Below are 25,056 nucleotides of genomic sequence, written 5' to 3'. Positions count from 1 at the left end.
GTCTTCTCTCTGGATGTGACTTGTTTCCTTGACAAGCCGACGCAGAGGAGAGAAGCACGGTGACGGGACAATCTGGCGCTATCCGTGGTACTGAAACCCAATTTATTGGTGTCGGGTAAAATCTTGCAAATAAAACTGCTTCTGAGTCACTGTTAACAAAAAAGGCTTGTTTTAACTCGAAATTCAATGGCAACTCAGTTCTATAAAAAAGTTGAGCGATGTCGCTGTTTTTAACAAAGAAATGAGTTTATTCCATATTTGAGTTTATCCAACATATTTTTTTAAGTGTAATCTATGAGGTCATTTTAAACATGCACACGTCCTCTGCATGATCTCAGCGCTTTTCAAATTTCAAATTTGTCACCTAAATACTCAAAGCTCATGTATGTATGCGCCACCAAAATACACTGACCCAGGACCGAGCAGTTCTGCCAATACAAACGTATGAGATTGGACACTCATCACCTTCGGTCGTTAGCTCGCATCGACCTCCACTCAGTCTTAAGGGGGCCCGCATATCCAACACCCTGCAATCAATCGGCATCAACACACGAGAATATTCCCGGGGATGGGATAATTGTTCAGCCAGTCTCCCGGTACTGAAAGTGAGAGGCGGCCATCATTAAATCCTGTTCAAGGGGTGTGGAAGGATGGTTTATATTTACACCCTTCACAGTCGAGTATCGATATCCACGCGGCATGTGCATGAAACGTGATCCAATTTTGGAAGGAAGTGAGGTGGGAAATGATGTGATAATGATATGAGGTTAGATGAAGACAGCAAGGGTCCCTGTCGTCATAATGACCAACGCCACGGCCAACATCTTCTATACGTGGAGGCGTTTTTGAACAAACATCTCGCGTATTTTAAAAAAAAAATTTTTTACATCTCATAAATTATGTTACTCATCACTATGTGTGACGTGCCATTTAGAAAACATACTCATAACCATTTAAATATCTTTACGGTAACTTTCAAATGGGTTCGTTTGACCCTGCAACACAACAAGTGGTTTAATTGTAATTCAAGTGTAATAATAAAACAGTCAGTTTGTTTCTCAGCAGCGACGATAATTTCAATTTGATGTGGCTTTAAAACCCAAAACTTTTTTCTTACTATTCTGAATCCCCCTCCCCTCCTTCAAAACTGGTCAGTTGGACCTGCATGCTAAATTAATCAATATTAATAAAACACTCAATGTTTATGACAAATAAATGCTTTGGTAAGTTGTTGACTCACTTTTTTAACTATAATGTTACACTTATGTCCCAGGAAGAGCAATCTGAGTAGAAGATGAGCTGGGAGATGCGTGAACTCTCTTCTTTTTCGTACAAAAATAGAGTGTAATTATACCTCCGCTACTGTAGGTGGCAGTGGCGTCTCATTGATTTATTATTAATTGCAGATGCACTTCAAAAACAAGATATTTTTGATTGCAAGCCGTTCTATATTTGTTTTTTTTTAAATTTTATTTACAGTCACATGACACATGACATAACCAAACGATACTCAACTCTTTTGGCAAAAAAGGCATCAAGCATTCAATTCCTTTCTTGACGTTTCTAACACGCAATTGTCCCCCCTCTAACCCACTACTTGGAGCTTCTTGCAAACTCCATGACATCAGCGGGTAAAATAAAAAAAAAAAAGGGGGGGTGTGCTGGAGTGGGGGTAGAGGGGGTGTACTTGCTGGTGAACTGGGCGGGCACTGTTGCACGTGCTCTGAATGGGAAGGACCGAGAACGCATCTCACTTCTCATGACCAATCGATCCCTGCATGCCCGGGTGGAGCGAAGGGAGCGCAACTATCGCCACTGCCTCCACTGTACCGCCATCACTCTTCTCGGCGTCTCCGCCAGGCTGTCACGAAGCCACCCAAACTTCTGCGGAGAGTTTGTGTGAAAACAAAACACACGCCAGTGAGGTGTCTTTAGGTTTGGTACAAAATTATTTTTGGGGTGACTTCCTCCTCAATGTGATGTTGAGATGGGACTTTGCGAGTTGAGCACATTTGGAGCACGTTGCTGTTCCAAGAACTCGCGGTTGTCCGAACCGGCTCCAGCTGCCTGGTGCTCTGCGAACGCTCTCCGAGCTTTCTTTCCTTCCGATTCGGGGCATTTGGGTTCTCCGGGAATCGGAGCGAAGACACCAAAGAGAGGATTGTGAGGAAAACACATTGGAGTTTCAAGCAACTTTACAGCACTCGTGATGTCCAGTTTATAAATTTGGGTAAGTTATATATTTATTTTTTATGAATTAAAATGTTCAACCCAAACGGTTTCAAGATGATGGAATAATGATGCTGAATGATTCACTCACATTCATTACTTACTCATTCTCAGCTGAAGGATGCGTTTGTGTACAATAGTGAATTTTAACAAATTAATAATAATTGATTTAAAAAAAAAATGTCCACGTAATTCCCGTGCGTAAAGGCGCACCGGCGAAATCGATTGAGTCGAGCGCGTGTCGCGGGTGTGTGGATAAAACCGGGACGAGATGAATGCGACGTGTCCACGCCACCCATTTTAAATCAACGATCGACACCGAGTTCCACGCTGCAGAGCACTCATTGAGTGCCAGCATCGACCCTGACGATCGGCAAAGCAAGCTCTCACTCCGCTGCCTCTTCGTGCGGACCGAGATGGACTATCGAGGTGGAGAGATGGAGATTAAACGAAAGACGGACGAGTAACGCCGAACCGGGGCTTGTGTGAACCGAATGAGAGTCGATTGGGACGAAGGCGTGTTGCAGAAATGCAACGGTCACATTCTATTGGAGGAAAACGCACGCATTCAGATTGTGCTTTCTCTCTTTCTCAATGTCTGTTAATGTGCGCAGTAATCGTGTTTTAATTGTGAGCCCCCCCCCCCTCACCGCCCTCCCCCGACATCATTTCCTCCGCTCCATTCTCCGCCTATATCTCTGCTTTCCTGCTGCTAGCCTCTGCAATTTGTACTGTATTAAAAGCGAGTAATTATTCCCCCCCATTGTCTCAACCACGCGACACTCCACCGCGGTGAGCGGTGCGATTAGTAAGGAAGGTTTGTGGAGCTACGGGGTGGCATTGAGGGGCGCAGGGGTTGGGGAGGAGGGGGGGGGGGGGTTGGAGAAGAGGATCTGTCCAGGGAGTTAACTCTCATTGACAGGCACATTAACACGGGAGCAACACTCTTAATCCTGTGGAGATTGCACATCCTCCAACCTTGTCACACGTGCACACGCACGCGCGCACACCTGTTGGAGGAGGGCTTGCCCGTGAGCATCAGTGAATGGCTCCTTCACTTTTGTCTCCTGTGTAGCACTATTCATAGATAAACTTGATTACTTTGCCACGCAGTGAAAACAAGGACAGGGACGGAGCCCTGTCGCAATAGCAAAAAAAAATAAATAAATAAAATTTAAAAAAAATCAGAAAGTAGATTTTTAACTTTACCACAAGGTGGTGGTAAAGGACTACTTTTGTGGAAATGAAGCTCCTCAATTAACTTCGTCAGTTTTTTTTCTATTGAGTTCCCTGCTTCCTTTCACTTCATTGTCCTTGTTCACGTCACGTTACAGTTTGTCACTTTGGATCCGTTTGGACTCGAGTTCATTTCATATTTCCGATTGCACATGCCTTGTTTGCCTTTTTGTTTTATTTTTGGAGTACATCATGCGCTTCTGCCTTGCTTTTCTGCTTCCCCGCACTTGCTTCCTCAGCCCTGACAAATAATCCCCCCCCCACCCCAAATTGCAAACATATGGAGTTTCTTTGTCATCTCATCTGTATCTCCGCTCCCCGATCTGGTGACGAATCTCCCAGCAATGGGACAGCTTGCAATCCTCTGGGCCCTTCGGTGCTCCGAGTCTTAACAGCCTCCTGATCTACTTTCCCGAGTGGGAACTGTTCAGGATGACTGCCCGGCGATGAGTGTGTTGTGTGCATTTGCGCTTGTGCATGAGGAGGCAGTGCAAAGCAGCAGCAGGGAGGGCACGGGAGGTGAGCGAAATGTGCTGGGGAGCCAAAAATAAGCGTTGCAAGAGGCATGCGATGACATGTACCGAGCGTGTGCGTGTGTTACCGGACACATGAGAGGATGATCATGTGTGTGTGAGATGCTCGATGAATTAGGGTGACAGATACACACGCTGGCATGAGCTCTGACGGTGATGAATGGATACTTCCTGACTGAGAGGAGATGGAGGAGAAGGAGTTGGTCGGAGGCATTCCTTCATGAACGATGGAGATTGGACGGCCATTTGTTCATAGCAGCATCCCGTAGCGCTCATTCCTCTCCAGCACTCTCGGGTGTGTTGAGTCAGTATGTGGACAGGCATCATTCAGCAGAAGTGGACAACTTTGCTTATCCTCGTGAAATGTGCAGAAATGAGGAGCAGTATTCCCGCACAAGCAGGAGATGCATGGACGTAATAGAGGAAGAAGCGATGTAAAAAAAAAAAAAAAAAAATCAATGGCTGCCTTGCGTGTGTGTTTTCTAGCTCCACCGCAAAGACCTTCATTAGACAGAGGTCATGACTCGTGGGGAGGAAACAAGGCCAAAGTTCAGTCCTTGCTTTGGCAGGCAATAAAGACCACACGTTCGGCTTTTGGTGACAGGCTCGGGATTATTTCACCAAGGCGTTGTGAACAAGATGAATGCGAGCGCAGGAATTGAATGGTTTTGATTAAAAATCATTAGTCAGCCCACATTGGAGAATTTCTTTTCCGCATATCCCCAAGTGCTCTGCGGCGGGTGATGTAATCCAGAGGCAGTCGAAATACTCCACTTAACTGAAATGATGCGATGATGATCCTCACACACAGGAAGGAATATTTTTGTACCCTGAACCTCCGAATTGTGAGGCAGTCACAATGTTAATTATTCCTCTTTGCTACCAGAAACAACATTACGTGACTTTATATTCCGGGAAGTGAAAATATTGTTCCTTTTTTACTTTGATTCCAACCACTTGAAGTAGTTTTGGGATGATTGGCCATGGAGAAAATTATTGAACAGCTTTCCCTTCTCCGTCGATATTTCTGGAGTGTCTGTAAAATTTTTGTGCTTACATCCAGTAGAACAGGTGTTGGATGAGGAGACCAGAATTAAAATCTTGGTTCTAGTTTATCCCAAAAACCTTTTAATGGGGTTGAGGTCAGGGCTCTTTTTTACTATGACAAAACACGACATAATTGTCTCATTATTTTTGCTAAGATGAAATATTAAGATTCTGAGGCAAGTATGTGATTATTTCATTTACTGCCATTGACGGCTAAAGACGTCAAAAATCCATTTGAACTTAAAGTAAAATTCATTATTAAGAGGAGTCCTCTTAAAAAACCGTGGCTGCGTGTGTTTCATAAGAATAAATGAATACATTGCATTTCAACAGAAATAGTTGTTCCAAAAGAACATTTAATCCAGCGGCGCAGTTGAAGCGGGACCATTTCGAAGTAGCCCTTGTGTGTGGGGGTGTGTGTGTCTCCATTGTTTCCGTCATCCGGACGGTTTTTGGCTTTGGGACTGTTCACTTTGCCATTGTCTCTTCAGCTCAGGATGACTTTTGAAGGCAAAGCCAACATTTACCATGACCTCTTTTTTTCCCCATTGCGTTTAAAAAAAGAAAAAAGAAAAAAAAAAAAGACATATCAGGCGACAATGACAAAATGATTTTTATTCACATTGATGTGAAAAAAATAAATAAATGAAAACAGTGTCATATGCATGCTATGCCAGTAACTGTTTTATTTTTTTATTTTTTTTTAAAATAATGTGTTTATGTTGACCACAGTAGTCAACAGGAAGAGTAAAAGTGTACTTTGGCTGAAAGAAAGTTATCAATATATTTTTTTTCCTTTTGGTTGGGAAGTGCTTTTGCGAGTTTACACTTAACACTTAACAGTGCAAGCACAGTTGCAGAGACGGGGGTCGGAAAAAGCACAAAGACCAGGCAGAGAGGGAATAGAAACCTCGGAACGAAACACACACAGACTAATCTGATTGAAGAATCATGGAAACACCACAAGCAGCACAAACACAGAAAGCACAGATAGAATTCGAACGAAATACATGACTTGAATGACATATTTCTAGTGCTTTTAAATTTTTTTTAAAGCTAATATTCATTTCGTGTCGCGTAAACATCCCCATGTGATGCCGTCAAAGCTCACGAGATCATGTTTAACCTTTCGAGGACTTCCATGATCTCGCTTTGCTTCCATAGAATACGCTTGATGTGTTTCAGCTTCCAAAAACATTCCTGGCTATGACGTTAATTGAAGACTCCAAAATCACTCGTCATATGTTTTCTGAAGGCGTGAAAACACCAGATGGATTGAGACGCTCAATAATCTCCTTCCAATTAACAAGAAGGAGCCAGATCTACCAAAAAAAAAAAAAAATCCTGAAGCTGTGTTCAAATTTGCAGTTTGCGATCTCCAAAGGAGCCTTCGCAGGCTGGCTCGTGTGAAGGCTCCCTCATGTAGGCTTGCGTAAACTGTGGCCAATTTGGACGGAATTAGAATCCGAATCATCGTCATTGTATTGTGTTACAAGAGGTGTCGTGAGAATAATAAATACAAATTCCCTGCCGAGTCCGAACGTGAGGTGCCTTTTGGTGTCACCGAGTTTTAAGTGTAGGCTACGAAGAAAGTTCTGAAGCAGCCTTCACTCGTAGGGCCTGCCTCCATGGAAACAAATGCCAAATTTGAAGGCTGGATTGGAATTTGGACACCGGTCCACGACTTGCGGCCAACAAATTCAGCCTTTCGGGGATGCATATTACTAATTTGAAACAGCTTGCGTTTCCTGTTCCCTTCATATTCCAGATTCACAGTGTTGAGCAACAGCTCGCCCCCTAGTGACAAAAAGTGGAATGACATCCAAAATAGCAAAAATACCAAATTCTTACTGGGCATAAAAAAATCAGCAAAAGATCCGAGCTGCAATGAAGTTGGGCAGACCGTATTGTTCCTTGTCGTCATGTTTCACAACATTTTCGCAACTTAGTCATAGCTCATTGTGTAATTTAAACTGTCGTCATTTTACAAAGACCCGCTCTGCAGACTTCATCATCTTCCCGGTACAAGTCGAATAAACTCCTTCCCACCTGCCTCAAGGTGAATTCCTCCACATCTCCAACTGACTTTGACCATGACAAATCTCCCCAAGTGATAGTAATGATCGTAATTGAACAGGCAGCGTCTCTTCCCACAGCGCTCTATCTATCACCTTGCTCGCATCTGCTGCCTCCTCTCGCCCGCGTAGGTATTAAAGTGTGTGTCAGCCCGGGTGACGCCGCGTCCCAGTTCGCTCCCCTCTGGCAGCCGCCAGATGTGTCCGTAACTGTGGGTGACAGTGCGACGATGGGGGCTTATGAAAAGCTCCCAGCATGCACCGCGGTGTGTTTGTCCGCCGTGAGGCCGGTACAAGGAAAGTGCGGTGGCGCCGGAGCCCGGGGCGTCCATCACAGCCACCCTTTAACAACGCGGCGCCTTGTGAGTGGTGAGGAGAGTTTAAGTGTGGGAGATGCAGAGCATGAAAGGTGGACGGGGGAGTTGGGGAGCGGAGGTGAGACGACAACACGGAGGGGCAGGGAAAGACCTCGGGGGCCTTGAGGAGGGGAGGGAGCTGCGTTTGGAGGGATGTGGGAGAGAAATCTTCAACAGAGAGGAATATGGGTAGTCGGGACTGAGGGGAGAGAGTGAGTTTGTGTAAGAGTGTGTGACTGTGTGCACTCCTTATGTGTGTGTGTGTGTGTGTGTGCGCGAGCTGGAGGTGATGGCTTTGTAATGAAAACAGCAGGCAGCCAGCGATCGAGGGTCCCTGTAGGTGGCTGACTGATGTCAGTCACCAGCGTGCAGCAACATCCCTTGGGGATTGCTGTTTGGTGAAGTGTGCGTGTGTGTGAGTGTGTGTGTGCTATTATTCCACATTCATCAACACCGCTGATTTTGCACTTTCTTACAAATCGGAACTACAATTAAATACCCCAGAGTGAGCTGCTTTTTTTTTTTTTTTTGCCTGCGTGTTCGTGTGTATGCGCGATAGAATGCGTTGGGGTGTGCGTGTGTGTGTGTGTGTGTGAAGGTGATTATTCTTAACAAAAGCTAACAAATTGCAAAAACTGACATTTTGTTCATGAATTAAAATAAAAATAGTAATGCTTTTAAACGAAAACTAATTGAAACTACATTGTATGTTTACAAAACTAACTAGGGCTGCAAGCGGCTTGGGAAATTGGCACATTCAAATGTGATTTATTTTTTTAAATGTCATAATAACCCTCTAACATATCCATTTTGTCAGGCCAGGCATTGTGATGTGAATTTGAATCGACAGCAAGTGGTAAAATTGCCGCCACATTAGATGGATAAAACTGTGAGGCTTTTGCTTTTAAAATCAAATTCCTCAATGCTGTGAGAATCAGAATGTCTTCTCTAGGCGCACAAAACATTTATTTTTTATTTTTACTTGATTTACCCTTTAAAATAATACTTTTTCTGAGTGATGTTTATGTTTAAATCTTGCACTCAATTCACAAAATAAGGAAAAAACTAAAACTAAATCAAATCAAAAACATTTTCCAATAAAACTAATAAACACTCCAAAAAATCCCGAAAACCCCCCCCCACTCTGACAAATAATTAAAACGAACTAAAAAAAAAAAAAAAAAACATGTCTACGTTTGTGTGATTGAGAGAGGCCTCAAGGGAGCCGCATGAGCAAGGTGTCATGCTCAGGAGACCCCCAGACAAATTAATTCACTTATTGACACACTACTGACACGTCTCAGTGACTTTGTAAAATGAACAATTGATCAGGCTTCCTCCCCGCGTCAGTCGTTGTGCCTCTGTCTCTCGCCCACACTCCATCATTCTGACCTCTCTCTCTCTCTTCGCTTCTCTGACATTCCACCAAACTGACCACTCGCTCCAACCCCCCCCCCCCCCTTGCCTTCCTCTTCTCCTGACTTCCTTTCTTCCTTCTCTGTCAAGTTCGTCTTTTCCTTTGGCCTTTCGCTTGACAGGCACGACACGTACGGTAATCAATACGGTTGCGTGCAAGATGATCATTAGCAGCGGAGCCGATTGACATCATCATCATGTCGCGGGTTTGTCTCCTCGTGTGTATGTAGAAAGATTACAAAAAATGAAGATTTTGATCTCGGGTCTCATTGAAAAAAAATCGCAATTTCTACGTCACGCATCCTAATTTGAATGCTCAGCTTAATCTTTGGCCAGTACTTGACGTATCGGGCCAGTGATTGCTGTTCAATACGGACGCAAGAACCCAGATGAGGTTGGAACTTGACCAAGAAGTAGGCTGACGCTGAATTTTAGATTCTTTTTCAGTCGGAGATGCCACACAATGGGAAGGCCAACCGGGCGAACGCATGGCTGTCGCGTCCCCTCGCCTTCCCCGTCCATTACGGGATGGTCCTTTCAGATCACAAGTGACAAGCACACACAAAATCGTCATATGTGAGGATGGTATACGTTACTTTTTTTTTCCTTCTCGTGTGGGGAACGCAATCAATCAGAGGACTGAATTGAAGATTACTCCACTACTGTCTCCTTAGTTATGTTTGCCATGCAGCTCGAAACTTTTGCCGTAACAACACTTTTACTCACAATGCCATGAGCATCTGACAGTTCCTGACAGAGAAAAACAAACGAACAAATCACCAGAACTTGCTCCGTGTTTTTTTTTGTTATTGTCATTGCTATTTAAAGAGGCGCCGTTTTCAAAACATGGAAGACATCAAGACGGTCGTGACGGTGAAGCTGCCGTGGAATCATCGCAGGTGTTCATTGAGGCGCGGCGGAGAATTCTAAGGAAATGCGTTGGACTCGACTTCAAAACGGTAAACGCCATTGCTCGGACTTTTCTGGCAAACCTCGTGCATGTCATTGATTGCGTTTCAGTGACGCCTGGCTCACAATGACAGGCTTTACTTGATCCGTGCACTTACACCGCACTCACATTACCAGATGTCCGCTTCATATCTGATCTTTATACTCATTTTTTGGGGGGGGGGATTCTTGATTCGGATGGAAAAAAAATAAATATCTGATTCCGTGCAGCTTTTTTCAACTTGCGGTGTCCTAACGCCATCGTTTGAAATCCGAACTGGGGCAACGTTGTGTCACAAGAACTCTGTACATCCAGCCGCAATTTGGTTGGAAGAGAAAGAAAACATTTGGAAACTTCCAAATAGAACATCTGACTAAAGAATGTTGCACTGAATCACTCCGAAAAAAATCATCTATCCAACTTTAAAACAATGATGGAGCCAAGTATTCCGATTATCAGAGCTGGGCACTTGACCCTTTTTTGCTAGTCAGTCCCCCGCCCACCGGCCACGCCCCTCTGGCTTGAGTCATAAAAATTGTCGCCCGTTCCATCCACCCATTCCAAAATCCACATTCGGACTTGCTTAACCGAGCCATTTTTAAAAAAAAATTTTAAACATGTGACGCGAGATCTACATTCCGAATGATTTCAATCAGAATGACAAAAAAAAGTCTCCATGTACACCCGGCTACAATCTGCTCCATCGTCGGTTACTTTGGTTCTGCCGCATGGCGTCCGATTTCCTTTTTCACAATGTCGATGTGAAGACACAGAAAAACAAAATGTCGTCGAACTTGCTGCAGAATTCAACGCAGACTGAACACAACAGAATTCCTAGATTTTTTTTCTGAATCTAAACAGCACATAGCAGCCGGCAAACATACCAAAGGCATCGATTTTGCAGAGCGCATTTATCTCAAATGTTGAATCCAGTTGTAAACCAAATGTGGGCGTGTGTCGTCCTCTCAGAGTGTCTGTCTCCTTTGCTTTCTACCTTTTCTATCCATCATGCAGTGTCGAGGGACACTGACATTTAAAGGCCCTTTATTGCTTTATTAGAGTGTGCAGGATTTACGGCTCAGGCCCGCAGTCTGTCTGTCAGTAGAGCTTGTTGTGATCTATGTCGACCAATGCCGGCTGCCTGAGCTTTAATCGACAAACGTGTAAAGAGGGAACCTGGGACCGAGCTGCGGTTGCGCTCGTGGTATCAGCGAGCCAGTGTTTATTAGCCAGTTAGTGTCCGTGGTGTTTTTTTGTTTTTTTTCCCTCCCATAAAACAAACACCAGCCTACATCTGTGTCCTCTCCTCCGCCAAGTGGAGAGGATATTAAAAGACGGTAATAAGACAAGCAGGCGTGACAAACTCACTCGGGCAGTGCAAATGCTGAAAGGACACACAATTTATTTTTGTGATTATTTTTTTTTTTTTTTCTAGCTTCAATTGATATATCAATGCAATGCCGTCTGATTTTGGTGCTGCCCGCCAAACGCCCCATTGCCCCCCCACCAATTCATGCCCTGATCAGTATGACAGCTTGCACAACAAGAATGGCAAATGAAGGCCGCTTAGTTGAGTTGTAATGGCATCGCGTTGCTAAGGCCATTCTCGGGACTTGAACGTCGATAGCACAGCCAAGTGATGTTCCGGTATTGAGAAACTCGCAAATCTCCCTCCCCTTCTTCTCCTTCCTCAACCATTTCACCACACAGAGATTGTTCTAGCTAATTACTTGACGCTTTATTGGCGGAAACGTGCTATATTAGTGCGGCTCTAGATCAGGTGTGGGCAAACTATGGCCCGGGGGCCACATGCTGCCCGTTAAATGTTTTAATCCGGCCCGCCGAACTTGAGAAAAACTGATTGAATAAACCGTGTTAATGTTTTGTTTTCTAATCTATACTCAGATTACTAAACCATCATTTTCTGTAAAAATGTGAAATATTAAGGTAACACGTGACAGACATCAATGATTGTGACGTTACTCAGCTGCACGGCAGAGTGTGTCAGTCACGTCTTCATTTCGCAGAAAATGCCATGCTGCTTTATTTTTGATTAAGACCTTTCTGATGGGACGGAATAGGTCACCAAGATTCAAAGTGCAAGTTTAATTTGGATAATTCATGTGCGCACGAAGTGCACGCGTTGCAAAGTTGGCAAATGTCCTCGCAGAGTGCCAGCAGATGATGCTGTTAGGATGCAGGGCACGCGGATATGTTTGTGGCCGACGTGGGATTGTCTCATTGCATGTCAATGACTCGTAGTGTCGCCCGCGTGTGTGTGTAATGAGGAAGACACAGATTCAGACTTGCACCTGGCGACAAGTGTGATGTTGGTCGAGGGTTGATTTTAACAAGAGCGTAACCTGTCTGTGCACTGTTTGCCAGTTTGTGTTTAGTGTGTGTGTGGCGGAATTAATACGTGCTCTTACTGCTGTCGATATCCAGTAAACGCTCGCCATCTCATGATTAAAAACGCATGAGAATTCAACAGGATTTACCAAAACCCGAAAAAAAAATTCCCTTCAGTGGGTAACCGTTGTTGTTTTTTTTAAATAAAATCTCATCAAAGCAAGCTTTTTTTTGTAAAGTAAGTCTTCACCAATTAAAATTTATAATAATATAACAATCAGTTGATGACCGTCTCTCTCATTTAGTTTACGTTAAGATGTAATATTGTGCCGTACAGCAGAGGGCAGTGTTGGATATTTTGTTTGAAAGGACTGTTGGCAAAGTGAACAAGAAGAAGAATCTCGAGGAGGAGGAGGAGGAGGGGGGGGGGAAAGAAAGTCTGCGTGCTGTAGCGATGGCTGAAAAATGTGTATATCACCTCAGCAATAAAAGTTCGAGCTCGTTTCAGACCCAACTGTGTCAGGTTAGTGGTGTAACACCGGCGCAGTTAAAAAGTCCAATGTGTATGTACAGTACTGATTACAGTATTTATTTTTCTGTACACACATACGTCACGTGTCTTAACACAATATTTTGCATCTTTATGAGAGGTCCATTCATTCTTGTGTTACATTTTTGGGGGGCCTCCGTCATTACATAATACATTTTCTAGCATCTAATCATTTACACTTACAAATCCCGAAGTCAGCAACACAATTGGGTCCCCATCATAATGGATGCTCAAACATACACACATGACACACACGTGCAGTTCTATTGCACTCTTCTAATGAGCGTATCGGAGCACAAACCTGATAAAAATGCACGCCGTGGCCCTCGCTTTAAAAAGAGAATAAGAAATGGGCTTCTGTGCTTCCATGCAGCATGCCTAATCACTCAGCGATGCAACACATGCATCTTGCAGATTCCTACACAAGGTACAGGAATGGAATGTACACGATCCCCGATATGCAAATTGCAAACACATAAGCGAACGCACACGTGCCAATGTAGAAGGCAGATACATGCAAATAGTGCACATTTCAAAGTAGAACCAAAGCTACAGATCGCTTCCTGTAATACATGTGACAGCAGCTCCTCTGCGAAAAGCAGAGTGGAAGGCACTTTGTAGAAAAGAAGCCATTCATTTCCTCTATGTGTGTTTTATCTTACTCGTTATTATAATCTCATTTGCTTACACGCTTTCACCCTTGCCTCCTCTCTTGCGCTTTCTCCCTCGCTCGCTCTATGCCGATGCTGTCATACCTTTTACCATGTCTCCCACTCATCTCCTCCCTCGGTGTCACGCATCAATATCGTATTGAAACACTCTCACACTTTGTATTCACTCAGTGCTGTGTGTCACTTTCCCGTTGCTTATAGTTTCTTACAAGAATGCTCTCCAAGCACACGCAAATCTGTTCTTGTTACCTTGAGCTTTGCGTTGTCACCCAAATGTGTTGATTTATTTGTCTGCCAGCTATCTATCTATCTATCTATCTATCTATCTATCTATCTGTCTGTCTGTCTGTCTGTCTGACTGTCTGTCTGTCATTTTAATGTAACAAAAAGCCACTTGACTGTCTCTGACGCAGTTCGACCCATCACCACTAGGGGTCAGTGGCACGACGCGGACTGCCCCCGTCTCTGGTTGAAGCTGACACCTTCCCGCCTAAGTTCCCAAGCATTTGCAGGAGGCTGAGCTGAATTTTAATGAGGCATGATGAATAATGAAGGTTTAAAGAGGGGAAGACATTTTGTTATTAATGTGAATCTGTTGTCTTACCTTCCGTTTGCTGAGTTGGTGGCTTTGAAAAGAGAGGTGTGTTGACACGCTTATAAGGGGGAATGCAAATTTACCCTGCTTGAGTTTGCCACTCACTTGTATTTAGGGAAGACCTCTCCTGCCGACTATTGTCTCTCTGTTTGAATTTACCTTGCAAACAGGCTGTGTGTAAATGTGCGGGCGTGTGTGTAATGTGTAAGTGGTAAAAATGTTTGTCATCATCTGTGCTTTTGGGGGCTCACTGAATGATGACTAGACAATTTTTTGGGTTATGTGCACTCGTTTTTATGAAACATTTAGACAAGACACACATCCATCACATGGTTTTTGTGTGGACAGTATGCACTGTATGTGCGTGTACACCATCATACAAGGCCATCGGAGGCTATACCGAGGCACACGGGCCTCTCTGACCTGTTGTCTTTTTGCTTGCTCATTCCAGGGGCTTCTTCTGTTTGAGGGGAGAAGCAGGAAGAGAAGCGAGAGGAAGAAGGGGCGGGCCGAAGTGTGATTGGAAGCAGCGATGACCCGGTGCTTTTAAAGAGCCGAATCTGATCAATTACAAAGGCAACCAGGTAATAGAAAAGGACCCAGTAAGGGATACAGTTATTGGCTTTATTGAGTGAAGCAATTGGTTGTATAGCCCATAAAATGTTGGCTTATATCAACACCTTCATGAATTGTTGTTATTATTTTTAATCTGTTGTCGTCTGCTTTGAAAAGAGACGTGCGTTGACACATTCTTATAAGGCGGATGTTAATTTACCCTCCTTGAGATGCTTCAGATGCTTGGGTTGGTCAATGTGGTCCACTTGGTCAGTATGTTTAACGTAGAGACCTCCCAGATGACCCCACTTGATTATTTTTTTTAATTTGTTCATCTTTTGGGGGCATTTGAAGGCCATAAAAATAAAAATAAACATAAATAATCTTCAAGGTTATGCCACGATTGTCATTACAAGCATTCACCCTTCACATTGTTGTCCCGTACTCAAAAGACAATGCTCTGTTTATCGTGATGTTTTGTTTTCTATGTTTAGGTTCTAATCTCTGCACATGCCCCCTTCCCCCCCCCTTCTTGTCTTCCTCCTCCACGGCGTCCTTGCACCTCACTTTCCTCCTCCCTTCTCGCAGGATGAAACTGTGGGCGAGTTCAGCTTGGCCCTTGCAGGTGGCCTACCTCGTTGCCTTGGCGATGCTCTACGTTGCCCCCGTGGCCGCCGGCAACCGCAACCATCGGGGATCGACAGGTACACATCGGCTCTCGCGCTGAGCCCCTTTCACAAATACCGCAAGAGGTTAATTACACTGTCAGTGCAGAGGTCCGAGATGTTTCTCAAGGCTTAGCCAAGGCGGTCCTGATGGAAGGGGACTGATCTCCCTCTCCTCCTCTCTTGACAGAATGTAAGATAGACTTTCGCAATCTTTATTGAGCCTAGACCAGGCTTGGTATCGTTTTGGAATTTGAATTATATTTATCCATTTATTTATTTTGGGTGGATTTGTTAGTTTTAGTTTTAGTTTTTCCATAAACGCTTAGTTTTAGTTAGTTCTCACAGTAGCGTTTTTTAATTTATTTTTTTTGAAAAAGTTTTTTTTATTGTGTGCAAGAATAAAAAAAAAAGCTCATGATAAGTATTGTGTAGAAAAAAAAATTACTAAAATATTATTTTAAAACATTTTGACAACATGGTGTATTTTACAATAACAGTCCAGAGACTTTGAATAAAATGTTTGTTCCACCTTTTGATGATGCATGATATAGCAAAAGAACACGTCAGGTATTCATTATTTCACAGTTTTATTTTTATAAGTGTAATAGATTTTTTTTTAATTTTTTTTATTTTTTCGATCCTGTTAAACTAGAAGGCCTTGTTTGCCAAGATGCCAACTTCTTAAGTGGATTTGTGGCTTGAACTAACATTGAGAAGTATTAAACCAGGTTGTACAGTGTACTATTGTTTTACACACTGCATATATATTTTTCATATATATGAACCAAAATATTTTTTATAACTGAGCACTGCATTTTGGCTTGAGTTAAATGTCAAGAGCAGGTGAGCCATTCGAGCCAAAGCCACGCGCAAACTTCTCTACTCGGAGCGACGTCATCTGCTGACTCTTTTTTATTGGCTGCTGCATGACGCCGTCACTTCACTTACTTGATTTTTATTTTATTTTTAGTTATTTCGTTTGCTTTCGTTAACCTTGGCCAAGACAAGAATGTCAAAATTAAAATATCCTGTTCATTGAAATAATATCAAAAGAGTGTCAAACAGCTTCACGGACCCTCTGTTCACTAAGATTGACAACATACATGCAAAAGGAAAAAAAAAAAAAAAAGGGTGTGGGGGGGCATATCTGATGTTGGAAGTGACTGATGGAGACAAGCCGCTCTTTCGTGCTTGGATGCAAACACGGCTCCAGTGAGTGATTCTACTGTATGGATGTAAATGGCACTTAAGCTGTCAGAAGACGTCAACACAAATATATCAGCGTGGGTGTGATCTGATCTACTAAAAGTGCTTGGAGACGTCCAACACTTCATCGGTGCTGCTAACATTCATCAGTCTGCCCCTCCTGATTGAGAATATCTCGCGATTGATTTTAGGGTCCTCATTTATTGACAGTCATTACATGAACCTGCTGGGACAATTGTGGCTTGTCGGGAAACAACCTCTGGAGTCACCTCTTTCTCACACTTAATTATGACAATTTCCTTAATTGTCTCTCGGTTTCTTCACTCCCACCGCTTGTGTTTTGCAAGGTGACCTTTATTTGCAGTCGAAATGCGACCAGCCTGCAGTGTGGGCAGTGAGTGATGGTATTAGTTTTCCTTTTGATCGAGAGGAGGCAGCCTGCTTACGGCAGGGACACCACTAATTGCAGGCCTCGTGTATTGTGAAGGTCACGAGTGCCCAGCCCCTCCTTTGTCACCCTCACTGTGGAACAAGATGACTTGCTCCCAAACCAATTGCTGAATTTTGCACTTTTATTTTTAATTGGTTGAGGTCGAAACATTGTTGGCTGTAAATATTAGCCTCCAAAACAAAGTGATGCCAAAAAAAAAAATAATTGGATTAATTTTTGGTCATTATTTTGATGGCGATAATCAGTTGCTCATTTGGGGGGAAATGTCTCGGAGGCTGAAGGTTCTAAATTGTCCATAGGCGTGCATGTGAGTGTGAATTGTTGACCACATGTACCTTGCAATTGCCTGGCAACCGGTCCAGGGTGTAATATCGCCTCTTATCCAAAGTCAACTGGGGTCTGCTCCACTTTTCCGACGACCGTTTTGAGAATAATCGATAAATAAAACAGATGGAATGTGGGCGTTTGTTGGATTCACATCGCAGCTGTAGTTCAGTTAGCCACCACAGGGTGGCACTAGAGGTCAGAAAATGCGGTGCTGGGCTCTTTGTGTTGTCACTTTTAAACTCAGTCGCATTCATTTTGGAATCATTATAAGAGGCATTTGTGTTGTTTAGTCAACAACATTGAGTCAAAGTGAAATAAATTCAAGGCCAGCTTGCGGACTTGGTATATGAGTCACCTTTCCCAGAACAAGGTTGGACGAACAACCGAATGTGAACGTCGCATAGAATTTGCCACATTTCTGACTGATTGATGGTAAATTCAATGTTCTGACATTTGCCATTGTGCAAACACCACTCGAGAGACCAAAAACAACAAATCTGCATTGCAGGCAGAGCATACGAAAAGGGCAGAAAAGTGATGAGGATTCCAAGGGCACATGACTTTTTGGTACCTCAGATTTCAAGGCATGTAATCGAGTTCTTTAAACAAGAAGAATTGATTAACTATCATACAGGAATTGACGAGGTATTGCAACGACTGAAGAAATGTTATGTAAAGCTGGCTTCCACGCACGATGGAGGAGGTAACGTGCGCTAGGCTAAAAATACTCACCGCATGGCGAGTTGGTTTGCACGACTTGTGGGGGGTGAGTGATCTCGCTGCATTTGAGCAACAACTTTCTACTTAGTGTTATGTGCATGTATCCGTCCATGCAGTGTACGTAGAGTAATTGACATCATCGAAACTGTGAAGGCGATACTAAAGCGCTACATAACATGCATGCGACTGTGTCGCGTAGCATCATCTGGATTATTTTGGAATGCATATCATCTGAAATGACGAAAAACTATTTTACACTCATCAGGGATGCCGATTATTATACAGAAATTTGTGTTTAGTGGGTTAAACCAAATAGAATCAAGGGACAGTGAATGTGATGTGGAGAATAGTGATGTGAATTTCAGCTCCAAATTTAAATGATTTTTTTAATTAGGCTTGGTTACCTCAAAGGCACCTTCGTGGCTCCTTAAAGTTTTTGTTGCTTCGAATATATATATATTTTTTTACCAAGTTATGTGTAAATTGAATTATGAATTAAAAACATACGTTGCATCGAATCGAATATGCGTGACTGATGTTGCTTTATTAATTCCTGCACTGAGAGTGCAACAAAAATGAACTTAAATAAAATCCCCCAAAAGGACCATTAAAAAAAATGTGTCAAATATTTTTTAATAATATAATATACTTGGTGTCTGTAACCCCCCCTTCACCCTTCTGCTTAGTGTGGACATATAGACGGCGCCACAAAATTTGAACCAAGACATAGACATTCACGATTGATGGCTTGCACAGGGCTCGGCTGAGGACAGATCTCTCAACCCGAAGACCGGACTGGACTGGAAAAGCGGTTCGAATTTAAGACACTGGATGCAGCAAGATGTTCGGAACAATTCATCAACGTTACTTATCACTGCATCACGCTATCGCCATGTCTCATTACATTGACTTCTATGCAACTCAGTATTTGTTAGCAATCCTGTCTTGAGGGCATGACTGGCAGTTCTTGACATTTATTTTTTTTCTGGGGGAGGAAATTGCATGATGTTCCTGCTCACCTGTCCGTATCGCATGGTCGGCTGAGCCATCAGTTCAAGGTGTCTCGGCTTGTTGGCTGCCGCGTCGTGGTTGTCAACTCCCACCCTCCCCGCTCTCCCTGCGTACTCTGCAGGACTATAAACGTTTCGCCATGCTTGAGAAAGCTCTCCATCTTTGTGTGGTATGCTCTATTACTTTGTAAAGTCATAACAGAGTGGTTTAAAGGCACGATTGAAACATGAGATGCGCTCTTATGTGTCTAGCAGGAGGCCGAGCATCGCCATGTATAAATCTTAAATTGATGAGTGCTAAGCGGCAACAGCACTCCAGTCGTGCAGACTACGATATAATTTCTCTCAATTAGAGTTGGCAGGGCTCAATCATAACATCCCGACAGTGCAATAAAAGACAATGTACATCGGAAGCGCCACTTACTGCAGAGGAAACATTACACACTCACCTGTGATAGGCGAAAATCAACAATGTAGATATAATAGAACACAATCCAATTTTTATTTTTGTTGGGATGCATTGAGAGCAAATTTCAAAGAATTTGCAGAACTGGGCTGTGGACGGAACGGTCCAGCGCTCCGGACGCCCGTTTTTGGGGCGAGGGTTGCTAAATTAAAAAAAAAAAGGGTTCGATTAACATAGGCAGGCGACAGTTTTTATGAATAAGGGCGGAGCGTCGCGGCCGGAGGACGGGGGACTGACCGGCAAAAAAAGGGTCAAGTGCCCTGCTCTGATGATTTGAGGACTCTGCCAAAGCGACTGAGAAAAACAAACAAAAATAAAAGCAATTATAAAACTCACATAAGTGTCTGGATGTTAGTAATGTAATAAGGTGAAAGCAGATTAAAAATCTGTGATACCGCCTTATAAGGTCATCATCGATTTTAGTCCGAATTTTAACCGTCCATTCATATTTGTTTTCGTATGCGTGCGTATGAACAAACTTCAACTGTTGTCTCAGTCTCAATCGGGGGAGTGGTAAGGTGCGAAGATGTAATAAAAGTGCAGGTAGGATAGCAGTGGTGCACTCTTTGAGCGCAAGGGATCAATCTCTGTGGAGAAAAGAAAACAAACAAACTTTAAATCAGAAAAGATGAGCGGGGCCACGGCCTGCAGAAAATGGGCTCCTCCGCGCCGTGTGTTTCTTTGTGTTTTCTTGTGTCCTTTTTTTTTTTTTTTTTTTGCGTTGGCCAGCAAAACCCATTGAGTTGAGAAGTAAAAGTTCTGGAGAATGTGTAAAGTCACGTCCGGAAGAATGACACTTGAGCTCACGGCTCAGTCTCATGATGGCGTTTGCAAGGCTGCAAAGCGGCTTATTTGCTCGCATTGTCGCCTGCAGGGAATGTTGGAGAGGCGCTCAACAGACCTAACGATAAGTCTTCGGGAAGAAGCCATTAGCCATTGACCGATTATTTGTGATCAACACATGATCTCATCATCACCGGTGCATTTTTATATTCGACGGCAGCTATGCCTTTTCAGAATACTTCCACCCAGTCCGCCTCTACTATATTTTTGGGTAGGTTACGATTTTTTTTCCGTGATTTTTTTTGCCATATTTCCTACCGTTCTCTGTAGGGAACACAAAGGAATGTTTATCATTGTTTCCTGAATATTATTTTTTTTTTCTTCAAATTTTTAATTAATTAATTTATTTTTTACTTTGCAGAGCGCTTGCGATGCCATGCTTCTCCCAAGGAAAAAAAAATCATTGCCAGTGATTCTAATGAATTTTTATGTGTGCGTCGGCTACTTGTCCATATCCCTTAACATTCTCGTTCAGTTATTTAAAGCTGCCAGCTTGCTAAAAGGTGAGAATCTGAATTCCAATGGTTGTTTGCATATCTGCTTCCCACCACCCTAATCAGGAACTAATCAGCGACGCATAACATTTTATTCCATTTATTTTACTGTTCATGGTCCCTCAAGGGGAAATTCAATTTACACTCACAATTATATTTAGTTGCACCCCGCTTAGAAAACCAGATCACACATTTGCAGACATGCAAGGAGAGACGTCAGAATGAAACGTAAACGCCGCTGAGATGTGGTTGGTGCCTTGCTCAAGGGCGCCTCGGTAGTGATCCGGATGCACTTACATTTTTTTAAATTTTTTTTATGCCCTAGCAGGACTCAAAAACCAACAGTTCCCAAGCTTTCTTAGTCTCAATCCACAGATAAATATTATTATGATGCCTGATTTTTTTTATGCATCTCCATAAAACGAAGAGGATGAATTTACAGTTTGACCGGAAAGAAATAACGGCAATTTTGAAGCATCACACACGAACATTCTGTGATAGTGTGAGGCAAGGACGAGTTGTGTTAAATGCACATGGATTGAAACACATCGTTCTGCCTCATTACTGTCAGGCGGAGAATGTTGTCATTAACGTGATGAGTGTGGTTTGTAGAAAATCAAGGTAGCAGTACAGACACGGTACAGTGCACACACGCACACACACACACACACACACACACGCACGCAGACGGACTTGCTTTTATTGTTTCTTCCTTTCGTCAGACATAAAGAGCAAGCGATACATTATATTTAATGAGGTCCCTTGGAAGAGAATGAGAGTAAATATTGGTCGCTTGTGCGATTCAACGATTATTGTCACCTTCCAAATGACTCCAATGGCGTACAAGTATTGGAATCGACAAACTAAAAAAAAAAAAAGTGCTAGCGACAACTGGTTGTCTGCTTCTCTGAATGTGCTCTCGCGTGTACGAGGTGGATAATATCTGTCAATATTTCTTTGTGTGCAGTCTCCTACCAAGTGAAGCAGGGGACATGCGAAGTTGTGGCTGTCCATCGCTGCTGCAATAAGAATAAGATCGAGGAGCGTTCCCAAACTGTCAAGTGTTCCTGTTTCCCCGGGCAAGTCGCTGGCACCACCAGAGCCAGACCCTCGTGTGTGGAAGGTAAACAAAATCTATTTGTAACTTTCATTTTGGTGGAACAAAGTGGGCAATCGTGGTTTGCCACTTGCCACTGCTTCTTCTTCTGACTTTGGCCACGTGGTGAAGTGCACCCTGAACTGGTCACCAGACGATTGCAGACTCAACAACAATTCCGGCTTGGACAATTTAGGCTTGAATTGGCCTAATTGGTTTATTTTTAGAATTGGGGAGTAAACCCGAGTTACCAGAGAATGTCAACTTCACACAGGGCAGAGATTCGAAACCTGAACTAGTGGGGAAAAGTCAGACGGGCAGGTAAACCACTTGTTCACCGGCTAATGGTTTTAATTGAAAAAAAAATGCTGACCAAATATAACATAACCAACCTAACTTACATTACGACAAATAACATAATGTATTTAAAAAAAAAAATACATTTACACTTTGAAAATCTTCACACATTTTGTGACACCTGTCCTGGAACTTTTCTGATGTGACACCCACATCTCAGACATTGGAGCTGAATTGTGGCACCAAAACAAATGGACCCCAAATATTACCTAATTAAATGTGGCTTTAAAATCATCACATGAGACATTGCACCAAAAAAAAATAAATGAAATTGCCTTTTTCTACTGTATTCTAAACTATGAACTATACCTCACACCGTTCATCTTCAAATCGAATTTATCTCTGCCCCACCCGCCCATGGCGTTTGTAATCACTATGTTTGTGTCTTTCTTTGTTCCCCTGTGCAATTTGGAAGGAGATTTCAAATATCGCGTCGGCTTGCAGCAGCTGTCAACCTCGAGACCAGACAATTTAACTTGAGGCCGAAACATCTTATTTGACTCGGGCCGCAATTCTGCATTATAAGAGAAGTGGAGGAAACACTTGGACAGCTGCTCAAGTACATGGCAATTGAAGAATGAAATCTGGAAATCACCATGATTAGTAAAATACAATCAGAACAAATACAGATATGAGTAATATTCTTTATTCATTAACAAAAACATTTAAATTTTTACATAACAAAACAAAACGTTTGCATTCCACTGCAGTGCCGGTGATGCAATTCCATAATGAGACCAGTAGAAGGTGCTTTTCCCATTTAAATGACAAACTCACACACATCTACTTGTTCATTTCATCACCATTTCTACCCAATAAAAACCTAAATTTGTTGTTTAACCTTTTTGATGAGATCTTAAATAGGAGCAATTCGTTGATAATGATAAAAGCAGACAACCGTAGCAACAATGATTTGTTTTGCGATGGAAGATAAATAAGGGACAAGGTGAGATTTTTGGTGTCTGTTTATCAAAATGTGCTAATAGGAAGGAAGGACACCGATCAGAAGCAAATACACAAATAAGCGATGCGGTGATAAATGCTTTTAGATGAGGATGATTGGATCTCAATCACTTCCTCGCAAATATATCCACACAGATCACCATTTGTCTGCGATTTGCGATTGATTCAAATCCAACCTCTCCATCTCACCGCCACACACCCGCACGACTCACTCGAGTTGTGCTTGACCTGAGTTCGCAGTTCCGAGCGATCCGACCTCAGCCGCACGCAGCCGAGCACGCCGATGGGGAGAGACAAAACCTTGCTCTGTTGCCAGCCAATGTGGAATGGCCGTGGTGTAAATGGACTTGCATTATTGATGCCACTGAATGAGGAGCAAATGGCAGCAGGTCCCATTACCGACTGCAGCCGGGCGAAACATTACCGCGCGCAGAGTTGCTTTCGATGACGAAAATTTTTCAGTAACGCCCCTTTTTTTCATGACAATGACAAGCTAAAGGAAGTTCTTTGATGACGCAATTTCGGGACGAAATTGTTGGCGTGTGGTTTGTCAGACGACCAAAATTTATGACGTCCCTTCCTATTGTACGTGTAATCCATGTGTAACGCTGGTGCAACCCATCCTTCGTTTGGCCACGCCCACCACCGGGACAGCACGCTGCAAACACACGCATCGATTCCACTTTTATCTGTTTGTAACGCATAAACCTTAGTAGTCGATCAAAAAGTTTTTACTATTGAGTGGAAATCTTATATGCCTATTTTGAACTAAAACGGACTAAACTAGACTAAAACCTGTATTTTTTTTTTGGGAGTTTTCACGAATAGGAATGACTAAAGGTGACGAAAACTAATAAGCATTTTGGTCCAAATGACTAAGACTAAATCTAAAATGCCTGCCAAAAACAACACAGTCGATTTTCAATGAACACCATGCAGGCAGTACTTCCTTGATTGCGGTTTGTTAGCATGCTAACCTCCGGTTGCTAGGCTAACGCTAGCGATAACAATGACAACATTCTTCAAAGTATACTCGGCGTTTGTTGGAATGACGGCGAGTTCATCGGATAAATTGAGCAATATTCCGCAAGACAAACATATCAAACATTGTTTGTGAACTACAGTGAACCCGTCATGTCCCAGATAGGTGAAAATCAGTGATATAGAGAGCCCATCCAAACAACTTTTTCGAATATGGTTTTACCCCTCCCACACGCCTTAAACAAGTAACGGGGGAACACTGACTTGAAACATTGCGTCTCTGACTGGTGCTGAGATTTGTGAGCCATACTCTGTTTTACTGCCGTGGCAGTGCGGCGTCAATCAACTCTGCCAAGTTTAGTTAAGCTCACAAAGTCAGTCAGGAATATCTTGGTTGCAGTTTGAATTTATCATCACGTGCTTTTCACATGCGCTGTCCGCATCGAACGGTGACATTCTTGTGCAGTTTTTTACTAGATTTTGGCTGGAATATAAATATTATATATATATATATGTGAAACATCTTGTTGTTTAGCAAGGCGTCTCTTCTACTCTAGGTCATCTTTTGGTCACTTTGCTCGTCTTTCCTCCTGTGAGTGCTTAAGTGTAGCTGTGTCATCTATTTCTTCTTTTTTTTTTTTTAAATTTTTTTAAGTCTACCCTTGTGTATTCTTCTAATGGGCATCTGGTTCCCATGTGTTACAAAATAGTAATAGAAAGAACAATAAACGCATCTCCAACTACCGCAGGATCACTGTGTGGTCCTGTTACGATGCCTGAGGGTTTTATGCAGACTATACTTTAGCCTGCTTGTCTTATGTGCTGGCGTGTGTGTGCGTGTGCGTGTGTATGAGTGCAAAAGTGCATCGTATTTCTTTTAAATAGTAATGACCTGGTGCCCCCCCCCCCCACT

The 25,056-nt window shown here is 42.9% G+C and overlaps 1 protein-coding gene across 4 annotated transcripts in view; it reads left to right on the top strand.

Moving 5' to 3' along the window:
• The first annotated feature begins 1,780 nt into the window (after positions 1-1,780).
• tafa4b (TAFA chemokine like family member 4b) overlaps positions 1,781-25,056 on the top strand; it is a 32,535-nt gene continuing 9,259 nt past the window's right edge. The window contains exons 1-4 of one of the 4 annotated variants that reach the window (XM_088309260.1): positions 1,781-2,230; positions 14,458-14,590; positions 15,150-15,265; positions 21,714-21,869. In XM_088309260.1, coding sequence (XP_088165386.1) covers positions 15,151-15,265; positions 21,714-21,869 — 271 coding nt within the window. In that variant the 5' untranslated portion in view covers positions 1,781-2,230; positions 14,458-14,590; position 15,150. Of the gene's footprint in view, positions 2,231-12,627; positions 12,714-14,457; positions 14,591-15,149; positions 15,266-21,713; positions 21,870-25,056 lie in introns of those variants that run through there. The other 3 variants (XM_088309259.1, XM_088309261.1, XM_088309262.1) reach the window with 3 other exon arrangements.

The sequence above is a fragment of the Idiotropiscis lumnitzeri genome, chromosome 11 (genome assembly GCF_059441095.1).
Source record: "Idiotropiscis lumnitzeri isolate Australia: NSW breed Sydney's pygmy pipehorse chromosome 11, RoL_Ilum_1.0, whole genome shotgun sequence".
Lineage (NCBI taxonomy): Eukaryota > Metazoa > Chordata > Actinopteri > Syngnathiformes > Syngnathidae > Idiotropiscis > Idiotropiscis lumnitzeri.
The sequence above is the reverse complement of the archived record's forward strand: the minus strand, read 5'-3'. Positions and strand labels throughout refer to the sequence as shown.